The 25,655-nt window shown below is 42.1% G+C and overlaps 1 protein-coding gene and 1 pseudogene across 14 annotated transcripts in view; one reads left to right on the top strand and one right to left on the bottom strand.

Annotated features, from left to right (window-relative positions):
- Art3 (ADP-ribosyltransferase 3 (inactive)) overlaps positions 1-25,655 on the bottom strand; it is a 148,574-nt gene that overhangs the window by 6,809 nt on the left and 116,110 nt on the right. For 5 of the 14 annotated variants that reach the window (XM_087215848.1, XM_087215849.1, XM_087215847.1 and 2 more), the window contains exons 4-7: positions 20,427-20,459; positions 17,967-17,999; positions 15,592-15,666; positions 1-30 (exon numbers count right to left, since the gene is read on the bottom strand). In XM_087215848.1, the coding sequence (XP_087071974.1) occupies positions 1-30; positions 15,592-15,666; positions 17,967-17,999; positions 20,427-20,459 (171 nt within the window). The remainder of the gene's footprint in view (positions 31-15,591; positions 15,667-17,966; positions 18,000-20,426; positions 20,460-25,655) is intronic. The other 9 variants (XM_013073358.3, XM_021261041.2, XM_013073359.3 and 6 more) reach the window with 4 other exon arrangements.
- Positions 14,033-14,869, top strand: LOC101717861 (charged multivesicular body protein 5 pseudogene; annotated as a pseudogene).

The raw sequence follows: 25,655 nt of genomic DNA, 5'->3' as shown, positions 1-25,655 counted from the left end.
CAGGGTCTTCAAGCTTCTGGTTTTCTTCACCTAAGTTACAAAAAAAGGGTGGGGGGGGGGGTTCTAGTTTAACAAGGGATCAAAAGAACTGAGACTTAACTGTAGCTACAGCAAAATTATTTTCAGGATGACACGGCCATTAGAAACATTTGATATATCCAGTAACTGCTATTACTTTTTTTTTTTTTTTGTATTTTTGGTACCAGGGATCAAACTCAGGTCCTTCTGCTTACGAGGCAGGCAGCAGAACCACTGAGCTCAATCCCCAGCAGCTATTACTTTTTGAGTGTCAACAGAATCTAAATACACCTAGGCTAATGGGCTAAATTTCCATCTTCTGTTTCTATTAAGAAAAATTCATATATAGGTATCTCTTAGAGTCTTAAGGAGGAGAAAAATGTCTATTTTGCACATGAAGGAAATTGCATACTTAAGGAAAGGCTGATTTTTTTCTCTGTTCAATGGAGAAAAATGTATTGCAGTCACATGGACCAAATATATAATAAGAAACTTAACCACTTACCACTTATTTAAATACAAGATGATCAAAAATTGCATTTTTTGTTAATTTTTATAAGATAAAAGGAACTATAAAAACAATTTTATCAAATGTATTCAATAAGTTTTCTATGTATGATATATCTTAAAACATTCAATAAACAATGCAATATTACAATCTGGACAGTAGTATCTAGTCTCTTTCCAAATGCTTTTTGCATTATTGTCTTTCTCTAAACAATATACTTTACACTTTCATGTCAGACTTTCCTTTTTTTTCTGTGGATAGTGTATTTCAATAAAACATCTATCCACTAAACATAATGGTGAAGACATCAATGATGGATGTCCTGGTTGGCATTTTGCTAGCCTGTATTTTTCAATTATCTGGTCTATTAGACCTAATCTAAATTGTAAATGATTTTTGAATCCCTTGCTTTGAATAAATAAGAAATGAGTTCCATATTGTTTTGGTCCAGAAGGTGTATAAATATCTTATAAGAATATATTTTTTCCTTGCTTTTTGATTACAGGATAGCTTATTAGATGTTGGTCAACTCTGTCCACACATCCACAGGATTATTATAAACGTTGACCACTATTGGAATTTTTTTAGTTTTGTTTCTTCTTTCAAATTCCATCATTTCTGTATTATTAATAGTTGACAATGAGACTTTTTTTTGTCTTTCCATTTCATAACACTGACTTTTCCTCTCTGATATGCTAACATTTCTCCCTTTTTCACAAGTTTTTTGTTTTGAAGATCTTGTGGCACTTCCTTCTTATTCAGTCTCAGTATCCCAGACATGTCTGTTTTATATTGTAAAGGGTATTACTGAGTTCTGGAGAAGTATAAAAATTATATCTAATGCACTTACAATAAGAGTTTTTACAGACTGTAGCACAAAATTATAGGTTATTTTTCATAAATAAACACAAATTAGTAAAAGAAAATAACCAGGGCCAGAGATTTAGCTCAGTGGTGCTACCCCCTGCCTTGCAAGTGCAATCCCTGAGTTTGATCCCTGGTACCAAAAAAAGAGATAGAAAGAAAATAACCAGAACTTATTATTAGACTGCACTAGAAACAAACATCAAAGGCAAGTATAATGTTCTAAACAAAAAAGTATGCAAAATATAGTTTATATAAAACAAATAAACAAGTCTGGTGTGGTGGTGCACATCCATAATCCCAGCATTTGGGAGGCTGAGGCAGGAGGATCACAGTGAGTTTGAGGCCAGCCTGAGGTACATAGTGAGCTTAATTAAGGCCAGCCTGAACTACATAGCAAGACCCTGTCCTGAGAAGAGAGAGAAGAGAGGGGAGGGGAAGAATACAAGTATATCTTGTGCAAACAAGAATTGACTGGTTGAGGGCCGGGGAGTTAGCTCAGTGGTTTTGCTGCCTGCCTTGTAACCACAAGGTCCTGAGTTTGGTTCCCAGTACCAAAAAAAAAAAAAAAAAAAAAAAAAAAAAAAATTGACTGGTTGAGTCAAGAACTGACTACCTGAGTGGGCCAGGGATTTAGCTCGGTGGTTCCGACTCCTCCCTTGCAAGCACAAGGTCCCGAGTTTGATCATCGGTACAACTGACTGCCTGAGTGATGCTTGGGAGAGTCAGTACATACAAAAACACTGCTCAAGTGACACTCAGGGTAAACTGTTAAGTTGTTAAATGCAAAGAGATGATTTGGCTATATTTCCATAAGTGGAAACTTTAAAAAAACATCTAATCACCTAGATATTTTAGTCATGATACCTGTGAAGGCAAAAAATTAAAATGGAGCACTTAAAATGAAATGCATACCTATAATTCCAGTAATACAGACATGGAGTACAAATGGGGCTATGGGACCATTTGCCTCTACTCACCTGGGCAACACTCCAGGGCCAACATCCCAACTTCTGTCCTATCCTCTAATACCCAGAGGCAGAGATAAGAAAGACAAAGACCCCTGGGCCTGCCTTGAAAGAATTTAAAGTCCCAAACCAAGAAGCATGTGTGCCAGATTCTCCAACATGAAGTATAGTAACCTTTCTTTACCAGCTCACTGAGGGTTCATGCATACGGACTGCATCTCACACATCTAATCATAACAGAGTGAATTATTAGCTACAATTGACAATACTCAGAACCCTGTCAATCACATGTTCAAAGACCCAAATGGGAGGTGCCCTAGGCCCAGTGCAACATTTTAAATGCCTAAATCCAATACCTTCATTGCTTATGCCACTTTCCTTTTCACTAGTGTGAGCCCATTCACTTGGAGTGTACTGTTCCCTAAATTAAATTTTGTTGCTGGGTGTGGTGGTGCACACCTGTAATCCCAGCACTTGGGAGGCTGAGGCAGGAGGATCACCACAAGTTCAAGGCCAGCCTAAACTACCTAGTAAGTTCAAGGACAGCCTGAACTATATATAGTGAGACCTTGTCTCAATAAACAAACTTTGTTGGTTTTTCAACACTGGGACAAGGGCCATATCCACTTTGTTCACCACACACAAGAACCTAGAAACCCATCCACGACCCCATCACTCATGGTAACATCCTGGTGAGCCAGCCAGGAGGCAAGCCCTCTTTTTGGAGAGATTTTACACTCCTCTTCTCTTTCCCATTTTTGTGGTCTTGGTCGCTCATTATAGGAACTGGTCATACTGTTAAATGTCATTAGTGTAGGGTTAGTTAGAAGGGGAGATAGGCAGGGATGTAGGGCATGATGTGGCTGACATGGCATGGCTGATGTGGCAGACAGCTACAGAATAAATGATCACCTGCTTACTAGAAATCGCCCTTTGTGAAACCTCTGCAGGTGTAGAACAGTTATTTTTAGAGATCTGCTTGCACTAAAAAATACTAATATACACTAAAAAGTACCGCAAACCCCATGCTCATCCTAGCAACAGCTTACTCTAGCAACAGCTTGTCCCAGCAACAAAGGCTAAGACTCTGACTGGCCTAGAACACGACAATCAATGAAGACTCCATAACCCTTAAACAAAGGCTTAGACCCTGGTTGGCTTAGAACCTTTATAAGTGTGGCCAGAGAAAAGATACCACATTGAGAAGTTCACTTGAACTTCTTCCTGCCATGTTGCTTGTCGCACAGCAGTTTGTCTCCCACTTTGCCATCTTATAAAAAAAACCTCTGCTTCACACTACTTTCATTTCTGAGTTCCTCCTGTGACCTGGATAGCCTCACTTCTTCATTTTTTACTTGAGGGATCTTTGGCTTTGAGTCAGCCCCACCCCTCCATTCTTTGCCAGAGTGGGGCAAGAACCTGAGGACAGACTCCCATACCCCTGGCCATGATGTTATATTAGGGAACAAGAGAACTTCCATGCATCACTCAGGTTTATGTTTTGTGACCTCTCTTTTGCCGTGAACCCCTGTAGCCTGAGGATAGCCTTTCAGTAGCTCGAGATACCTAAGCCCCTAGAAAAAGGAGTGTCAGAGAACTGGAGGTTGGAGGAGCCTACTGTGTCCACCATATAGGATGGGGAGGGGAAGCATGTGGCCTCTGTGTTTTAAAGGACTACAGGCCCATGAAAAGGGTACCACTCCAGCCCTTCTCAGCCATTTGCCACAAGCTTCCTGGGTCCTAGGGATGCCTACAGATATTTTTTTCTTGAGGCCTCTTGGGGTTGTTTCTCTAATAGCAGCTCTCTTCCTCCTTCCATCTTACTTGGTTACAGTAATTGTATGATAATTTTGGCCTCCAGTTTATATCTCTATCTAAAATGATACATGATCAGTAGCTGCTAAATGACTTCTCACTGTGAAGCTTTTACCTGCCAGGAAACTATCCTCTTGAGAGGTGGGTTAGCAGAAATGCAGGGGAGCTGGAGACAAAGGGGCTAGGGTCGGGTAAAGGGAGTGTATGTAAGGTTCAAGTTTTTAAAGCTAGGTACCACTCAGGCTATTGGCAGCAGTGAGGTCCAGAATTCCACCTCTCCCAATCTAATAGCAGCTCAGATGACCTTCCCAATTTGTTTGGTTTCTTTCCCTACAGACACGTCCTAGCCTCATTTCTTAGACTGCCACCTACTAGGTTCCTCACCTATCAGCCTTTCCTTAGCTCTTTCCAAGTGACCAAACTCTACCTGCCCTACTTACAATGGTTGGGGATAAACTTATTGGGACCCAGAAGCCTGCTCCTCTGGATAGTGGGTCATGACTAAAGACCATTTCTCAAATTACTCACTTGTCAGTCAAAGTCCCCAAGAAGCAACTACACAGGAAAATAAATTTATCAGGGATTCATTGGGGGAAGCACTTACCACTCTTTCTTAGATAACCATCCCATGATGTTAGGTGATTTCATAATTGGCTAAAAGCATCCAGCCAGTAGAGTGATAGGTCTGACTCCAGTCTGCTCCCACCCCAAGCTGCTCAAGTTCCTAGAATGGCTGTCCCCAGGCACCTAAGACCAGGGAACAATGCCTACTCTGCTAGGACACAGCACACTTGCCTCACTTGCTAGGTCACAACACATCCACAAAATATTAGCCATTGCTATGGCCACATACTGACCTATTCTCCCTTCCCCAATCTCATACTGCTCCTTGCCTCACCCCACCTAAGCCCATCCCACTAACTCCCCTACCCCTAGCCACAAAAATCTCAGTTCAATAAACTTGACTTGGACTCTCCTTCTGAGTTACTCCAGGAGGTCCCACCCAGGACCCTAAATTCAGGCTGGCTGTGTTCCTTACTGAGTCATCACTGTTTACCTAACATCCGGTGCAGAAAACCCGGGAGGCAGTGGTCTAGAAACCCCTGCTCCAGAGTGGGGCTCCTCCACCTCAATCCCTTCTAGGCACTAAGAACAAGTGGCTTCCTGCCTCCATCTCACCAGAAACCTCTTCCTAACATCTTTATCTAAATCCTGCCACTCAAGACTGTGGGTAAATCCTCCTGGGGAGCAGTTGACAGTGTTCATTCCTCCAATTGGTTGTCCAAGTCCAGGTCTGACCTTTGGCTCCAGCCCAGACACAACAGACCTACCTGGATGTGGGTTGCTCTGTTTGTCCTGTTCTGGCATTTGTCTTCATCTAGGGGATATTTCTTTTGATGCTGATCACCTTTCTTTCTGTTGGACACCCTCAGCCCTAATCCACCATGGGGGGAACTGCATCAGTCTCTCCTAATGACACCCCCTGCCAAGGTGCCTCCTTAAAAACCTCTCATCTTTTTCTGTAGTGTGGTCAGGCCATATTAAAAACTACTGTAAGTTTTTTTGGCCAGAACACAGTTTGTTCGATTTTCAGGTCCTCTCTGACCTTGACCACTCTCTCCAGAGTTGAGACAAGTGGGACGAGGTCTCCTATGATTAAGCTTTTTTTTTTGCCCTCCATTCTCATCCCTCCCTCTATTGATTCAGACCTTCTCCTCCATGTGCCTTGTCCCTTCTCTTGCCACCTGTGACCCAGTCTTCCTCCCAATAGACCACCCCTGCTGAGTCCCCTAATCCAAAAATCCTCTACCCTTTACAAAAGGCTGCTGGCACTAATGGGCCTCCCCATGTCACATCCTATTCTCCCTCTTCAGCCTCTTCCAGCTAAAAGCTTGCCTTGGTTCCTTCTCATCAAACCCCTCATATTCATACCATTTTTACCACACCACTCTCCCCCCGATGAAGGACAATGAGTTTGGAAGACTGCTGCCCATACAGCCAATAAAGCCCACACCCAAGATGATCACAAAGACCTCCGGGACAGTTGCTGTTGCTAGACAGGATCCTCCATAGAGCAGTGAGCCTGATCAGAGAGACTGGGAAAAATGTCAAGACTTTATCCCATACATTCTCACAAGTCTAAATGGGGCCTCAATTAAGTTGATCAACTCTGACAAACTCCAGAAAATCTATCAAGATCCCTGAGAGAACTCACCCCAACTGATGGTCTGACTTAAAGACACTAAAAGCCCACACCCACTTAGGTCCCTCCTCAGCCAAGGAACAACTTTTTCTCAAGACTTATTTCATTTCCCAGGCAGTTTCTAACATCATGGGCATACTCAAAAAATTTATGACTACTCCCTTCAGGATCTACTACAACCGAAACTTGACCGAGAGCTTTTTACAACACTCCAGCCCAAACAAAAACTAAACCCCCTAGTCCTAGCTTTCAATGCAGCAAAATGGGGCACTGAACAAAGCAATGCCCACATCTGCAGCACCCCACAAAACCTTATCCCCTATGCAGTTTATTTCTCATGTTCCCTTATAATTTTGAAGCAGCTTTTCTTTTCCGGGTCACTAATTGCAATCTTATCTTCTATATCTGAAATTCTGTCCTCACATTGGCTCATTCTGCTGTGTAGACTTTCAATGGAGTCTTTCATGTCCTGGAAATCTATTTGCATCTGTTTTATGGATTCCATTTGTTTCCTATGTTGGGACTGCATCATGTTCCTGAGCTCCTCTCTAGATTTATTAATCATGTCTTGCACTAGGGGCACAATTTCTCCTGTTATCTGAGAAATTATTTCTGATTTCATTTTTTCCAGATCCCCTTTTATTGCCAGTTCAGTGGGTCCAGGTGGTTGAGTATCAGAGTGTTCCATCTCATTTCCCTTTGGGGTTGCTGTAGGTGATCTGGAAGTCTGGTTTTGAGACTTATTTACATGTTTTCTCATTTCAACTGGGCGGGGGGGCGGTGGGCTGCTGGCGCCCTCACGGATTACCTCCTCTGGGCTGGGAGAGGTGGGACAAGGGGCTGGGAGCGGCAGTAGGGATGGTGGCCCAAAAGCCCTTTCCTGTGGGCTGGGAGCAGCGGGAGGGATGGTGTCTGGGAAGCCCCTTCCTCTGGTCCAGGAGCAGTGGGATGGCGGCTCAGAAGCCCCTACCTCTGGGCCGGGAGCAGCGGGACTCAGTACCATGGTCTGGTGGTCCAGTGTCCTCTGCGTCTTTGTAGTGTGGAACCAGGTGGCTGTACAGAGGAGCGGGGTGGGGGGGGGGGAGGGTCCAGTGGATGGTTGCTGGGGCACGGGCTGATTCGGCGTGTTCCACACGACTTGGGACCTAGGTAGGGTGTGCGCAGACTTGCCTGTCTGTCTGCAGTGGGCTGATTCGGTGTGTTCCGTGTGACTCGGGACCTTGGTAGGGCATGCGCACACCTGCCTGTCTGTCTGCAGCGGGCTGATTCGTCATGTTTCATGCGACTCAGGACCTCGGTCCCCTATGCAGTTTAAAGGGCCACTGGAAGATGGGCTGTCCCGACTCCAAAACAAAAGTGGAGCCATCCATTCCTGTGCCCAGTCCTGCTCATCTAATCAGACCTGTTCTAGCCAAAGACTGATGAAGCCCATGGCTCTTGTACCCCTAGTCCATATCCACACAATAGCCCAGGGTAACTCTTCTGGTCAAGGGTAAATCTATCTCAGGCTGGATGCAGTGGCAATAGCTGTAATCCCAGCACTTGGGAGGCAGAGGCAGGAGGATCACTGAGTCTGAAGCCAGCCTGGGCTACACAGTGAGTTCAAGGCCAGCCTGAACTACATAGTGAGACCCTCTCTCAAAAAAAAAAAAAAAAAAAAAGAAAGAAAAAGGAAAAGAAAGAAAGAAAGAGGGTAAGTCTAACTCATTTCTCCTTACACAGGGGTCACTTTGTTCTTCTTTGTCAACATTCTTGGGACCTACAGTTAAATATTCAACACTGGCACTGGGAGCTGATTAGCTAATCTTTTCATCCCTATATGAAAGCACCCTTAAATTACTCCTTCTTCATTCCTAGTGATTCCCCAGGGCCTGTTCCCCTTCTCGAATGGGACATCCTTCTTAAGCTCCAGACAATGTTCATCTTCCAAAATCTTCCTTCCCTCTCCATACATTCTACCTTTCTCCACCTTACTTCTCCCTTGATCACTCATCTCCACCTTGATTCCCAAGACCTTTTCATCTTCACTTAGACTGATCCTGCCTTGGCCATGCCACTCAGCTCACCTGGACAGTCCTATCTCATGGCTTCAGGGACAGCCCTACTTATTCTGCCAGGCTCTCAGCCATGATCTCAACCAGACTCTACCTCTAAACAATAAAGTATTATCTTAATCTGAAGCCCCTCCCCATAAACAAAACTGCTCTCATTCCTCAGCCTAACTGGCCTTCTCCCTCTCTGGTTCCCAACTTCAGCCTCATAGCCAGACCTCTTTAAAATGCCTCCCCCAAAACCCCATATCCTCATGCCCTCCCTGGCTTAGGATATCTTTCACAGCTGCCTTCAAACTCTCCATCACCATGATCTCGACCACTTTCCCAATACAGTATACATAAAAATTCCATCTCACAGGCAGCCAATACTGTACCTGGTTCATAGATAAAAGTTCTTTCCAAACCTGCAATGAGCACTGGGAAACATATGCTGTTGTACTCAATCATTCCCCTCACAATAGACAAAACTCATAGCCCTAACTCAAATGCTTATCCTGGCTTTCTCCCAGCTTCTCACTACAAAAAATACCCCATCACCAACAGAGGCCAAATAGAAACTCTCATAGAAATGGCCCCCTAACCACTAAAGGTGGCTGTCTTCTATTGCCTATTCAATGGAGCCTTATAGCCCCCAAACAATCTAGGTGACAAAACAGCCAAACACACTGCTCTCACCCAAAACTCCAAAGACTCTAATCACCTCGAATTACTTCTTCCCTTGTTACCACACCTCAAAAACCTTCCATTAAATTCCACCATCCCTGGCCAAACTTATTACCTCCAACTCACCTCCGTATCCTTTTGAGTTAATATACAGTTGCTCCTTTCTTCTGGGCCCCATTACCCCTACTCATTCCCTAGAAGATTACTCCCAGTCACTTCAGGCCATTACTTTTTCCTTCACAACCTTCATACTCACTATTCCCCTGTCTTTTCACCCCTAAGCCAACAAGTCCTGCTCAAAACCCTTAAAAAGACCACTCTTAAGCCAACATGGGAGAAAACCTACATGGTCCTCCTTACCACCCCTGTTCTCACTGCCCTTTCCACCTTGCCTTTCTTATTACCACCTTAAAACGCAAAAGGGTTGTAAGGCTGTTCTGTGCCTCCTCCCAGCAGGTTTCTACCAGAAAGCTACCTGTTGTCTTCATGACTGTTTCACTCTCTGAACTCGCTTGCTTTACCCTTTCTCTCTTAGGAGAATTAATATCTTTTCCCCCAACTTCAACTTTGCTCCCAGAAATAATCACTGACCTCTAGTTCCAGGACACCTTCTATGAATTCACTCCAACCCAAATCAGTTCCACCTTTTGCCTCTGCTTTCTATTAATCCAGCCAGCATATTACCCATAACAAACAATGATTTTTCTTGGGCTATTCAGTTAATTCCTCTCTGATGTTGGCACCAGGCAAGTCAAACTATGAGTCTCCATTCATCATTTCTTAGCTCTCTCAAACAAATCTCACTCTCCAACTTTCAACACCAAACTCAAGACCAACTTTCAAGACCTAACAACAGTAACGGGGGGAGGGGACTTGCCAGATTCAGCCCAGCCCAACACTCAGTGGCTGCCCATGCTGACAACCTCAGTTCCCAACCAAGAACAAATAAAATTCACTGCTCTGCTACACACAATTGCCTTATGCTTGCTACAACCACCCCCTCCCAAACTGCCATCCATTCATCTTGTCTGATGGAACTCCCTCCCTATTTCCCTTCATTATTTCTCTACCCTCTCTAAACAGGTACTTATTGAACTCATTAACTTGCAAAATCAAATCAACTCACTGGCTGCTGTTGTGCTTCAAAACTGCTGAGGCCTAGACTTACTCACCAAAAAATGGTGGACTCTGTGCCTTTCTCCAGAAAAACTTACTGTTTCTTCACTAATAAGTCTGGTCTTATAGGAGGTGGCCTCAAACGACTATGTGATATAGCTACTGCCCTACAAAATTGGGCCTTATCCCAGACCTTTCCTGGCTGGCTGCTCACTTCCTGGAGCTCCTGGCTCACACTCCTTTTTGGGCCCATTGTTCCAATACTCCTAATCACATCTGACCTTTAACTCTTTCATTCCCTTTCTAGCTTCATCTAGACATAGATGTCTCAGTTCACTTCTCAAGCGGTCACCGCCCTGTTTCTCCCCACAACTTCACCCCCATTCAGCTAGAAGCAACTTGATGAGGACTCAGATCTCCATACCCAACACCTTATCCTGTTTTTCTTTACTATCCTTAAAACCTGAGAAATGATAGGTCTGACCCTCATCTGTGCCATCCAGCTGCCTGAGTTCCTGGATTGCCTGTTCACAGCTACCTTAACCCTGGGGAACAATGCCTACTCTGTCAGGACACAGCACACCCATCTCACTCAAAACAAAGCATGAGTTAATGCTATGGCTATATACTCAGCTCTTCTCACTCCCCCAATCTCTCAGCCCCCTTTGCTTCACCCCACCTAAGCCTGTCCCACTAATCCCTGTAACTCCATCCATAAAAGACCCTGCTCAATAAATTTGATTCAGACACTCCTCTGGAGTTACTCCAGGAGGTCCTGCTCAGAATCCTAAATTTGGGTGGCTGTGTTCTTTACTGGGTAGACACCATTTACCTAACATAGGGCACCCCAGATCCAGACCCCCATCTAGGAGATGGGTTGTGGTCAAAGGGGGGGTCCAAAGGTCCAAAGAAAGTGGCACCAGTGCCCACACAAGGACAGAGACATCTGGCATCTGAATTCCAAGGAGTTCAGCTTTACCAGGGGATGTTCTGGGTCTGAACAGGTTGGGAAGTGACCCAGGGGATGCTCTGTAAGGTTCCCATGACCTTTTTTTTTTTTTTTGAGAAAGGGTCTTGCTGTATAGTTCATGCTGGCCTTAAACTCCCTATGTAGCCCAGGCTGGCCTTGAACTTGCGGCAATCCTCCTGCCTCAGCCTCCCGAGTACTGGGATTATAGGTGTGTGCCATCATGCCTGGCTCCATAACCTAATTCCTACTCCTGCTCAGAGACCTATCATGGGGCGTGTCTCATCTGTTTCACTTGACTCTGCTTAAATGCCTTCTCAAACACTGGGATAAATCTGACCCAACCCAACAGTTTACCTCCTTATTAACTTGTACAGTAAGTACCCTCAGGACATAAAGACAACCTCCTAAGCCATACCATACTAGGTCTGAGTCTGCTTACCATAGCCCCTGGACTTAAGGAACTCAACATCTAACTAAGCCTGCCATCATTCTACCCCCTCAAGAAGTGACAGGCGTGGATGGTATCATCCCAGTTCAAGTCCCTTTTCAGTCATGGATATTCAATAATGCAAAGAGAAACTGGGTAAATTCTCTGGTGACCCTGAAAAGTTTGTTGACAGATTCCATACCCTGACAAAGGCTTTTGATCTGACCTGGAGAGATGAAAACAGTTTATCCTGGTTTTTTGCTATACGGCAATACAGAGAGGATTATAAGAGCTGCAAGACAGGCCAATGATGAGGTCTTTTCAGCTGCACCCAATGGTAATCAGCCAACTGATAAGTTATTTGGGCCCCAAGAGGGGCCTGAGTGGAGTGGAGAAACTGAAAGGAGGTTATTGTCTCAGCCCATCTTAGTGGGTATGCTCAAGGACATGCAAAAGCCCATAAATTATGATAGGCTCATGATAAAACCCATGGCACCAAGGGAACTAAGGTAATTCAAAGGATGATGGAGGCAAGTGTGGGTGCTTCAAGTGCAAGTGACTGTGGGACTGGGCAAAGGAGTGCCTTCAAAAGCTGCCGAGTCCTTGCTGAGCCTGACTGAACATGGATGAGGACCCTTAACCCTGGAGGAGCAAATTACATTCCTTCTCAAGATGGGGGTGTCTTACTCAATTCTAACCTCTTATTGGGGCAAATTATCATTCCATTCCTCAGCTGTAGTGGCCCTTGAAGCAGTTAACTGGTCAGTTTTCTTTACCTACCCCTTGACCTGCTGGTTGGGAGATTTCCTTTTCCAAGCTGCCTTCATGGTAATACCATAATGCTCCATACCAGTAATTGGAAGGGAGATACTCTTCCTACTCAGGGCCACTCTATCACTTAAAACTCTGGCAACCCATGTCCTAGTTACCAGGGACCCAGGCAACTTGGCTCCATTCCTCTGCTAGGGGTTGATCTGCAAGCGAAGTATGATGGCACCCTCAGAGTGGACTGTCAAGCCCACTCTAGTATTCATTCAGCTCAAGGACCCTAATCTATATCCTCACAAAAGAGAGTACCTCTCCCCTTAAAAGAGAGGCTAGACAGGGGCTAAAGCCTACTGATAAATTTTTGGCTACCAGGTTGTTGATGCCAGTCCATGCAACACACTGATACTTCTGGCAGGCAAGCCATCAGGTGAATATTGCTTAGTACAAGATCTTAGAATTATCAATGAGGCAGTGATATCTATTCACCCCCTGACAGTAGATCCATACACCTTCCTTGCCCTGATCCTAGGAGACACTAACTGGTTCTCAAGGATGCCTTCTTTTCTCTTCCTACAGAACCTAGCTCCCAATACCGTACTATACTTGTTAGACTGACAGGGGCTAGGGATTTAGCACAGTGGTTCCGCCGCCTGCCTCATAAGCGCAAGGTCGAGAGTTCGATCCCTGGTACAAAAAAAAAAAAAGGAAAAAAAAGATTTCTAGATTGACTGCTCCAAGGTAAAACCCAAGCCACCTGAGGCACCAGAAAATGAAGAGAAACCATAAATCTGGCATACCTGCAAACTAGTGGATGGCCTCAAGTTTCTTTTCAGAAAAGAAAACACCAACCAACCTGCTGGGTCAGATAAGTAAACTATTTTGTTTCCTCTAAATAAAAGAGAAAATCAGCCCCATACTGGAAATAGGGTCCCTCTTGTGTGTCTTGTGTAGCTAGTTTTGCTACTCTCTTGCTTGCCACGACTCATTCTTGAGATCCTCATCCCAAGTTATAAATTAACTCTTTGGACTTGTTATTTTTCTTGAGATCCTCTTTGATGGCTCAACGATTGCCTTCAAAGGAGATAATGAGCAGTGATCATTTACACAGAACCTTAAATCTAAGCCTTCTCTTATTAAATTCTACTCACCCCAACTTAGCCAAGGACTGTTGGCTGTGTCTTTCCCCATCCTCCAGACAATATACTGTTGTGCCCATCCCAGCTCGACTCTGGGCTACTGGAAAGATAACCTACCACCCCAAATATCAAGGGGGCTTTCCCTTTCAGTTAATGTCCTTAGACAACCTATATGATTTTCAAGTCAGTGAAATGACCACGGTAACCTCAACAGGGAAGGCTGTTACCCTTCTCAGATACTAGCAGAGTAGTTTTCATCAAGTTTCTTCCACAAAACCACCCATTTGAGGCTCAATATCCAGTCACACATTGCTTAAGTTCCAGCCATCCCTTTGTATAAAGAGGACTCAAGACTGGGACCAGAGTCAAGATTTGGGCACATTAAAAGACCTCTTCTGCGAACAAATGTTAACAATAAAGCCTCCACTGGATCATGCCAGTAACCAGATAAACCAAGCTGTGTCCTTTAAAAAACCTGGTGTGGAGTTTTAGTCCCCCGCCCCCTCAGTGTTTTGGGTTTCTTTGCGGCCGCTCAAGATGAACCAATTCTTCGGGAAAGCGAAACCCAAGGCTCTGCCACCCAGCCTGACTGACTGCATTGGCACGGGGGGCAGCAGGGCAGAATCTATTGATAAGAAGATTTCCTGACTGGATGCTGAGCTAGTGAAGTACAAGGATCAAATCAAGAAGATGACAGAGGGTCCTGCAAAGAATATGGCCAAGCAGAAAGCCTTGCGAGTTTTAAAGCAAAAGCGGATGTATGAGCAGCAGCAGAGCAACCTTGCCCAACAGTCCTTTAACATGGAACAAGCCAATTACACCATCCAGTCATTGAAGGACACCAAGACTACGGTGGATGCTATGAAACAGGGAATAAAAGAAATGAAGAAGGCATACAAGGAAGTGAAAATTGACCAGACTGAGGATTTACAAGACCAACTAGAGGATATGATGGAAGATGCGAATGAAATTCAAGAAGCACTGAGTCGCAGTTATGGCACTCCGGAATCAGATGAAGGTGACTTAGAAGCAGAATTGGATGCACTGGGTGATGAGCTTCTGGCTGATGAAGATAGTTCTTACTTGGAGGAAGCAGCATCCGCACCTGCAATACCAGAAGGTGTTCCCACCGACACTGAAAACAAGGATGGAGTCCTGGTGGATGAATTCGGATTGCCACAGATCCCTGCTTCATAGACTTGCATCATTCAAGTACATCATGTAAATTAAACACATCTTCTTGGACTGGGAAATATTTCCAAATTTGCAACAGATTTCAGTTTCTTTCCTTTTTTGAAGGAAAGGTTAATTTTACTGCTCTTTCTTTTTTTTTTTTTTTTTCTCCCATTAAGAAACTCATTGCTTGGAGGAAGCTTTCTTTGTACTAAAATTTGATTCTTTTTCTCTTGCGAAAGATTAACTTAAAAGAATCTTTGGCTTTGTATGACTTGTTTTCATTCATTAATAATTGAAATAAAATCAAGGAGACAAGAATCTTTAGTAAGTTCTATGACAGTATAACTTTACAGTTTCAACGTGACCTTGATAAACTGATAATATAAAGATGAGATTTTTGAGACTGTTCATATTATGTTTCAACACCATTTTCTATTGTGGTATTATAGGTGGCTTAATGATGGCATTTTTGATAGGTTTTGTGGTGTCTTGTGAGCAAATTACTGTGTCCAGTATTGGAATGGAATTGTCACTACTGTATCATGAATGGATATTTTAATTCTATGGTTTCTTCAGTATTACAGCCTGACTTGTAATCAATAATGAATATTTCTTGATATTTAATGTATAGGACATTTATTTATACTCAATAAATATTTTTCAAAAGGAAAAAAAACCCCCCAAAACAAAAAACCTGGTGTGGTTCTCACAGAAGCAGTCTCTGGACACACAAGGGTGAGGAAACAGGGTGTCAGGTTACTGCCAAGGGAGAACCTCCATATTCCCATGGGAAGATTGCTCTCAGCCCACAACCAGTAACTTTGCTGGTGCCATTAAGAAAACTCAACTAAATGAGTGTTAGTGGATACTAAAAGGAATTTCACACATTGGAAAAATAAAACTACCAGAGCTATTCCAGGTACTTCTTATGGGTCCTTTCAGCCTTTGACTGGAGCCACATTGGCATGGACTGTATCTGTCTGGGAAAATGAAAATAATCAGGGAAAATATGTTTCCTATCGAAAATAATTTGTCTTGAGACTCGGGGATTTTTCTTCCTGTGTATCTGGCCCCAGAGATCAATGCAGCAACCAATAACCAACTCCTCTAGCTCCCTTAGCCACTGGGACTTCCTTTGACAAGGACTTTATTAATGCTTCTCATAACCTTCTTACTTGGACCATACATATTTAATCTCTTACTCAAATTTGTTTCTTCTCATTTAACAGCTGTGAAACTACAGATGATGCAAGCCAAGGACAAAAACCCACCTTCATATCTATAGTCATCAACTAATTCTCAGAGGAGGAGTATGGCTCCCTTAGCCCCTTATATCAGTCAGGGCAAGAGTTAAATGGTCTACGCATAAATAGGGCCAGTGCCCCTATTCAGCAGGAAGCAGCTATAGAAGATGAACATTCTACCCTCAGCATCCCTTAAAGATTTTCAGAAACCGGGTCTCTGGGAGCAATAATATAGATTGTATAATTGGGGCTATGAGACCATTCACCTCTACTCAATGAACCTGGGCAACACCTAGGGCCAATCCCTTGACCTTTGTCCTAAGGTCTACTGCCCAGAGGCAGAGAAAAGAAAGACAAAGATCTCTGGCCTGCCTTGAAATATTCTGAAGTACCAAACCTAGACACATATGTGCCAGATTCTCCAGAATGACCTACAGCAGTGATGGCAAACCTTTTAGAGACTGAGTGCCAAACTGTAACCCAAAACCCATTTATTTATCACGAAGTGCCAACACTGTAATTACACCTGAATACTGAGATTTTAGTTCAGAAAAAAACAATTGTTATCTGATGCTCAGCTGCTCGGGCAACCTGGCTCATGTGCTGACAGGGCTCTGCATGTCTGCTGCGGAACGTGTGCCATAGGTTCACCACCGCTGACCTATAGTAACCTTTCTTCACTTGAAGCTCATTGAAGGTTCAGCATATGGACTACATCTCATACATCTAATTATAACAGAGAATTATAGAGGATTTGCTTAATAGATACATGAACAGGTGACATGACTCAGCACCTTGTCAATCATATTATGGAAGAGCCAATGGGAGGTGACCTAGACCCAACAGAACATTTTAAATTCTTAATGCCTTCAGTGCTCCTGCCTTTTTCCTTTCCACTGGTATGAGCCTGCTCACTCTGAACTACTGTCATCTAAATTAATCTTTGCTGCTTTGTCCTTACAGTCTAGTCCCCTTTCCAATTCTTTGTTCATTGGGCACAAGAACCTAGAAAACCATCCAGAAGCCCATTACCCACAGCAACACCTGTACTCTGGGACGCTGAGGCAGGAGGATCACAGGTTTAAGTCCAGCCTGGTGTACCCAGCAATTTAGCAAGATGCTGTCTCAAAATTTAAACAAAGGGGTGGGGGCATGAGTTTAGTGTGAAAGCCTTCAGTTCATTTGTCAGTATGATGATTAAAAAGAAGGAAGAGAAGGAGGAGGAAGAGTAAGATTAGGAAGAGGAGGAGAACAGGGATGCCATTATTATCGGATCCCAAGTGGGCAACAGACACCTCTACTCCCAGACCTAAGTTGATCTCTGAAACACTGTTAACCTCTGCTGACTTTCTGTACAACAAGCTCCTCCCCAACTATTAGAAATTGAGCCTGCACTCACTCCCTTTCTTACATACAGCTGAATTTTTGCCAACACTGATCATAATTCCTGGCAAGTAAGTGATCTACTTTCCAACACTTGCAGTTTAAAGCTATAAATGCAGCTGCCATTTTGTAAAATCTCAAAGCACATTTTCAAGATTTCGTGAATTGGTGTTTTCCCAGATGGCAATCCTAACTGGCCCCACATAAATATAATTTTCTCTGTTCTCAACTAGGGTTTTTATTCTCAGTGAACATATCAAATATAAGCATACCTGAGAGTTGCAAATATGCTGAGTTTTCTATTTACCTTTGAAAGTTCCTGTCACACAGGCTAATCTAGTCAGCAGCTGAATAAAGAGCTCTACCGCACAGGGTCTCCTACCCTTGATCATGGGTGACTAGCTCTTCAGGTCCAACCAATCTTATTTTCTAGAAAGTTTTCATATTATTCAGATCTCCACAGAGCCAACTCTCCCACTGGAAGGAGGTAAATTTCCATAAAACAGGTTGTTTGGCTCCTTCATACTTGCCAAGTTACTGCTTTTAAACTACAAAGTACATCTTTTACTCAGATAAGAAATGCATTTGCTATATAAGGAAAAGTTATTAAACATCCCTGTAAGAATTATATTTAAAAATCAGAGTTTACTCACCAGGGTTGTAGACATAGATGGGCTGACTATATTCTGAAATAAAAATATTTTCATTACATGATACTATGCTCAGATGTGAACATCAGCTTGTCTTTTTATTTTTTTAAAGACTAGGTCTCACTATGTAGACCAAGCTAGCCCTGAACTCACTATGTAGTCTAGGCTGGCCTCTAACTCAGAGATCCTCTTGCCTCAACCTCCTGAACAGCATGGGACTACAGGCATGCATTACCATGCCTGGCTCTTCAGTCTACTTTAAACACTTACAAATAAAGATGAGAGTTGTCTTACATTTAAGAAACATATTAAATATGGTTATTCTAAGAAATATAAAATTTCAATTCAAAGACAAGGGATGCATTTTATTTTTTAGGTACTGTACTGGGATTTGAACCCACAGCCTTCACACTGAGGTACCTAGGTCTCTCCATCACCACCTTCTTCTTCTTTTTTTTTGGTACCAGGGATCGAACTCAGGATCTTGCACTTGCAAGGCAGGCAGAGGCACCACTGAGCTAAATCCCTGGCCCTTTATTTTTCTTTTTTAATATTAAGACAGGGTCTCAGAAAGTTGGTAATTTGCTCAGGCTGGCCTCTAACTTGTGATCCTCCTGCCTCAGCTTCCCAGAGTGCTGGAATTACACATTTGGGCTATCATGCCTAGATGGATGCATTTTAATTACATGAAGCATTCACAGAAAAGCTAGCCTTAGGAAGATAGTAGAAATAGATTCATGTTTTAAAACCTTTTTTTTTTCTTTCTGGTACCAGAAATGGAACTCAGGACCTTGCGCTTGCAAGGCAGGGACGGTGCCACCAAGCTAAATCCCTAGCCCTTCAAACTTTTTAATAAAGAAATCTTCAAAAGGATCCATTGAGAGCATGCATCAACCTGAGGCATTTTCTGGCAACTCTGGTTCAAATCTATTAGACCCATTTGATAATGCTGTTCCTACTCATAAAGTTTCCTGTCTTCTTTCCCAAAAGTTTCCAAGAAATATCCTATTTTTCCCTGAGGAAGCTGAAACAGACTACCATTCTGTCAACCATCCTTCACATGTGAGGTGCATTCATTCCACTCCTTCATTAGTTTCCTGAATGCTATTTCCTAAAGTATCCAAAATAGGCTGGACATGGTGGCACATGTCTGTAATCCCAGCACTTAGGAGGCTGAGGCAAGAGGATCACTGGGGTCCACACAGTGAGTTCAAGACCAGCCCAAATTACACAGTGAGACTGTCTCAAAGAAAAAAATCAAAAACAGGAATTGTAGAATAGCTCTTTGCATAGAAGGCATGTGGGAAAGGGCTAAAGTTTTAAGGACATTCAGGTAAGCTCCTGTATAGTCAGACTAGGGTGAAAGTGGCATGTTCCTGAGGACCCAAGGCACTGCACATCCAAAGGGAAGGGTAGGGACTATATACGAAGCAGGGGCCTGGCAAGCCACTATGGGCAGTATAACAGTGATACTGACTACACTATAATGTCCTGTTGTATCCTATTCTACATTAGCTCTGTTTTGTAAATTTCCATTTGTATAGTTACTGTTTTCCCCTTTTGCCAGTACTGTAAATTCTAAAGAAAGCAATGAAGATATTAATTGCTAGAGTCAGCTAATATAGGAAAGGAGCTAGAAAAGCCTTGGTCCCAGAACCTCCTAATTAGTTATCTTTCTTTAGTTTTTCAGAACCCAGAACCTCTAGTAGTCTTCAGATAACATCAAAGTATGGGTCAATTTTTTAATTGAAAGTAGAATGAGTTGGGTATGGTAGCACACACTTGTAATCCTAGCACTCTGGTAGGCTGAGGCAGGAAGATGGTGTGTTCAAGTCCAGTCTGGGCAATTTAGTCAGACCTTGTCTTAAAATAAAAAATAAAAAGGGTAGGGATGTACCTCTGTGTGAAGACCTTGGATTCTACCCCGCTACTACTACTACTAAAAAAGGAGAATGATGTTTAACTTGCAGGGCAATAATGTGTTTGTCTAAGGAGTTATAAGGACTGGCCTAAGAAATAAAGGTCTGTTGTTATCACAAGGATATTCTTGCAAAAAAAAAAAAAAAAGAAAAGAAAATAACCCTGTGAGTGATAGAAATCATTATTGAGCCTGGATGCATGACTCAGAACACATCCTTCTTGTCTATTATCCCACCACCCTCTTTTCCCTCCCCTCTAACGCCCTGTCACATACCTGAGCTCCCTAAGAGAAAGCTCTGAAACAAGAGGCTTCCCTGCAACAGATTCAGGAATAAACCTGTTTCCTTTTTACCAACTTGTGTCTCCTAAGTACTAACTTTCCAGCTGTGGGTAAACGGACTTAGGTCCAAAAAAACAGCACAATTTAGCCTTGAGAAAACAATGGCTGCCAGTATAATGGTGGAGTGGCTCTGACCCATACTTGTGAGAAATAACACTGATAAAATTCCCACTGCAGAGATAATACTTTAAAGTATATCTTACCTAAGTTTTCAGCACAATTTTCACTCTTTAGTCCTGAAATACAAAGATAAAGTTTGTAAGTTAGATGTGGTCTACTGTAGTAAAGATTTCAATTGATCTGTGCCTATTGGTAAGTAATTTATCAACTCCTAATCTTTCAGACCCATAATTTAGTCAGATGTAAATTGTAGAACACTAACATTTTTGTATTCATAGAACAGCCATCAAACAGCTATATGGTTTTTGAAAAAATATCTAATTTTTCTGGAATTCAATTTCCTTATCTGTATCTTTTACTAGATTGCTTCTAGTAACCTTTGAAGGCCAATGGAGGGCTAGCATTGCCATTCTATTCTATAGTCAGAATACAAAAAGGAGGACATTTATGTGTCCCATTAATCCTTTCTTCAGATAATAAATGTTATCAAAGCCATCCTTCTATTCCAACAATTCTTATCCTTTGGGGAAAAAGAATCTCAATCACATTTTCAAGATCCTTTGATATATAAATAAACATCCTTCACATTTATATAGAGAAACAGTTGGTAAGCCCCAGAAAATTCAACTGTATATGAAGGAATCCACAATTTTGGAGGAATTGGAACTCAACATTTAATAGCATTTTTATAAGGCTGTAGACATTCTCACTGGTGATGCCCTAGAAAAAAGTCATTATTGCTGTAATGACTCCCCTGTGACTTGACAAGGAAATCTGCCAGCTTGCCCAAGAGCAATAAAACAAGATGGTGAGAGAGTACTTAAGATGACCAGTGTAAGCCATGGAGATGGCCCAAAGTGTTCTATGAAGGTCTAAATGCCTTGTGGTGATTTCTCCACATCAGGCTAACTCACTGATCTAATCTGCAAGTTCACCTACCTGAGGGTGAGTCTCTTCACCTAAGATGAATCCCTGGGAGACCTTGCTCTACTATGAAAGATGTGCTCTTCTATAATCTGCTCTTAAATCCTACTCCACTTGTAGAATTTGAAGCAAAAATACAAGTAACTTGGTCTAACTTCTACTGGTCCAGAAATAATAGGTTTGCTAGAATCTGGTTGGTGCCCTAAGGCTAAATTCAGGCATTTGGCTAGAAATATTTTAAATACATATTATAATTAAATCTATCAAAAGATGTAGATGACCTATATACAAATTAAGATGATATAAATAGCCGCTTGGTGCGACCAACCAGTGCAAGCTGAGGAGCCAGGCAGTGTGAAGCCCCTGCCCACTCTGTTCTGGGCTCTGCCCATGGCAAGGTGAGGACCCAGGCGTGGCTTGGAGGCCCTGGTCCATCCCATGCTCCACTTAGCCACGCGGGGGCCTGCAGGGCCCAGTCCCGCTCCCCCCTACCCCCGTCATCCTCGTCACTCCCCCCGCCCCTGGCTCTTCTGCTACCTGGTTCCACACTACAGAGGCACAAGGGATTATAAAGGCCCTTGTCCTGAGCTCCACAAGATAGAGCAGACGTTAGCAACAGAAAGAGAGCTTCTCAGGCTCCTCAATGAAAACTGAAGCTCAGCGGAAAAGTAAAGAGAATCTCTACAATAAAGGCACACCAGACCACTGTATTTGGTAAGTTGGAGGGATCATTAACTGGGATCATCACCTCCCATTGGAACCTGCACTATCTTCGGGGGAAGGGCAACTGGAACCTGCAGTAGAACTTTGCAGAGTTCAACCCTGCAGGAGGACAGGGAGCTAAACTTGGGACTAGCAGCCAGAAATCTGCCTGAATCTCACAGGTCTGCTACTAGCTTGCTGAGACTCATTGACTTGTATATGCACACAGCTGCCTAGGTTGCCTGCTGTGACAGCAGAGACATACCCTGAAGGAGGCCCTTCATTTTCATTTTTTGTTATTTGCAAAAAAGAAAAAAATTTTTTTCTCTTATTTTTAATTCTTAAGTTTTACATTTTTCTACTCTTTTCAAATTTTTATTTTCTCTTCTTTTTTTTCTTTCTTCTCTCTCTCTCTTTCTCTCTCTCTCTCTCTGTCTCTCACTCATTCTCTCGCTGTCCCACATTGCTCTTTATCTCTCTATTTGTTCCTTTCTGTACTGAATTTGGATTTCTCCTTTATTTTTCTTTTCTTCTCTTTTTCCTTCTCTTGATTATCATTAGTTTTAAAGGAAAGTAAATACAGTATCTAGCCTCCCTATTGCTGTTAGGTGGTTCTGTTCATGTCTTTGTTCTTTCATTCTGCCTTTTCCTCTTGCCTTTAACAATTTCTTAGAGTTTGTGTGATCTTTCTGTGTCTTCTGGCCTCACTGCTAATCTTTCCTGATCTTTCTACCTGTCCCTCCCTCCCCAACTCCTTCTAACTCCCCACCCCGAAGGGTAAAGTTGCTATATTGAAGAGTTTATTCACTATAAACATATGGTGGGTTGGTCCTCAGTTTTGATTTAATTCACACAGTTAAATGTGATAGATTAATAACTATCACAAACTGTCATTTTCTAAGCAGTGCTTGATGCTATGGTGTTGCTGATTGCATCATTTGGGCTAAGATGTTGTGATTGATCTAATCAGTTTTCCTTCCTGGTATAATGAAAATGAAATAGCCTCAGAGTCATTAGAGTCTCAAAACCTAAACACCAGCTATATCTGGAAGACACCCCTGAAAAGCAATCATTCCACAATGGTTTTAACACAAGCAACAAAGATACCTACATTAAGCAATTTTGAAATATAAACCCAGGAATTAAACCAAGAAAAGTACCAAAAAAAAAAAAAAAGAGAGAGAGAGAAGATATTTAAGCAAGGCACAAACTCAGGCTTCCACCCCACAAACGGCAAATTCTGGGGGAAATGAGGTGGAAAAGTCTGATAATCAACCACCTGGACACCCTGAACTGATAGCACAGGAAGTAACAAAACAGATGCATGAGGCTCTAGAAAAATTCAAAGCAGAAATAATCTCCCAGATAACTACAGAGATGGTGAGCAGATAAGAAAGATATGATTAGAGGCTCTAGAACAGAAATAGATAAGAAAATAATGAATAGATAAGAATATAGATGAGATCAGAAACATGCTGGAAGCCACAATCCCCACCATAAGAAAGAAATGGAAACCATGATCTCCCAACATAAAAAATGGAATCCATGAAACAGATTCAACCAGATATTCAGGAGATTAAAAACTCCACTGAAAGCATGCAGAGCAGATTAAGAGAACCTGAAGATAGAATATCAGATATAGAAGACAGGATTGCAGTTAAGGACCATGAAAACAGAGATTTCTTAAAGATAGTAAGGGACCATGAGAAATCAATTCAACAGCTGCTAGATGATGCAAAGAAGAATAACATAAGACTGACAGGAGTCCACGAAAAAACAGGAGAAAGTACAATTGACATAAAAAAAACTGTTCACAGAAGTAATAGTAGAAAACTTCCCAGACAGAGGTGGAGAATTGGACATACACGTAAGTGAGGCATATAGAACTCCAACTAGCCATGATCAAAAAAAAATCTACACCTAAACATGTAAAAGTCAAGATCCCAGAAACCCAACAGAAGAACAAAATTCTACAGGCAGTTAGAGAAAAGAAACAAATCACCTACAAAGGAAAGCCCATCAGCATCACAGCAGATTTCTCAACACAAACCCACAAATCAAGGAGAGCCTGGAGTGAAGTATTTCAAGCCCAAAAAGAAAGTAACTTCCAACCTAGACTGTTGTATCCTGCAAAATTATCTTTCAAAATCAATGGAGAAATTAGATACTTCCACGACAAAGAACACCTGAGAAATTTCATGAACACCAAACCAGCACTCCAAACAATTTTAAGCAATATCCTAGAAAAAGACAATGAAGGTCAAACTCCATGAGGCCCAACAGAGGGAAGCCACCAGGCAACGTAAGACACTACAGAGAAAGGGGGGAAATAAGAAATAAAAGAGCCAACAACAATAAAACATCATGACAAGGATGAGTCAATATTTATCAATTATAACTATCAATGTTAATGGCCTCAATTCACCAATCAAAAGAAATAGACTGACAGAATGGATTAAGAATCAAAATCCAGCAATATGCTGTATACAAGGAACACACCTAACTTAAAAGGAAATTCATAGACTGAAAATAAAAGGATTGAAAATAGTTCTCCTCGCAACAGGAACCCAGAAAAAAGCAGGCGTGGCAATCTTATTCGCAGACAAAGTAGATTTCAAACCAAAACTAATTAAGAGACACAAAGATGGTCACTACACTCCTTGTGAAGGGAGCAATCCAAGAGGAAGAGATGACAATCCTAAATATATATGCACCAAATACGAATGCCCCCAACTATACAAAAGTAATATTAATGGACATGAAAAACCAAATAAGCACTAATACAATTGTAGTGGGGGACCTCAACCCCCCTCTATCACAAACAGACAGATCATTTAGAAAAAAAATTAACAATGAAATTCTAGAACTGAGCCAAGCTATTGAACAAATGGACTTAATAAATGTTTACAGAGTGTTCCACTCCACAAAATCAGAATACACATTCTTTTCAGGTGCACACAGGTCATTCTCCAAAATAGACCACATGCCAACTCATAGGACATGTCTAAGTAAATGTGAAAGAACTGAAGTTATCCCCTATATATTATCAGACCATAGTGCAATAGAATTGGAGGTCAATAACATAGGAAACTGCAAAACTCCCACAAACACATGGAAATTGAATAACTCCCTTCTGAACAATCAGTGGGTGACAAAGGAAATTAAAGAAGAAATTAGGAGGTTTCTACAAGTGAATGATAATGCCAGTACAACATACAGGAATCTATGGGACAAAATGAAAACAGTTCTACGCAGGAAATTCATAGCAGTGAATGCCCATGTTAGGACAACAGAGAGAACTCAGTTAAATAACCTAATGCAGAACCTCAAGCTCCTAGAAAAAGAAGAGCATAACAAACCCAAAGCTCGTACAAGAAAGGAAATTATAAAGATCTGAGCAGAAATCAATGCAATGGAGACTAAGAGAACAATATAAAAAATTAATGAATCAAAGAGTTCTTTTGAAAGAATAAATAAAATCAATTATCCTTTAGCCAACCTTACCAAAAAAAGGAAAGAAAAGTCTCAAATCCATGCAATTAAGAACAAAAAAGGTGAAGTCACAACAGACCCAGCAGAAATCCAGAGGATCATCAATACCTACTTTGAGAACCTGTACTCTAATAAAATGGAAAACACAGAAGAAATGGACAGATTTCTAGATAAATACAAACTGCCCAAGTTAA

Source organism: Heterocephalus glaber, unplaced genomic scaffold (genome assembly GCF_053883595.1).
Source record: "Heterocephalus glaber isolate CG9 unplaced genomic scaffold, H.glaber_assembly_v1.0 deba00001454, whole genome shotgun sequence".
NCBI lineage: Eukaryota > Metazoa > Chordata > Mammalia > Rodentia > Bathyergidae > Heterocephalus > Heterocephalus glaber.
The sequence above is the reverse complement of the archived record's forward strand: the minus strand, read 5'-3'. Positions and strand labels throughout refer to the sequence as shown.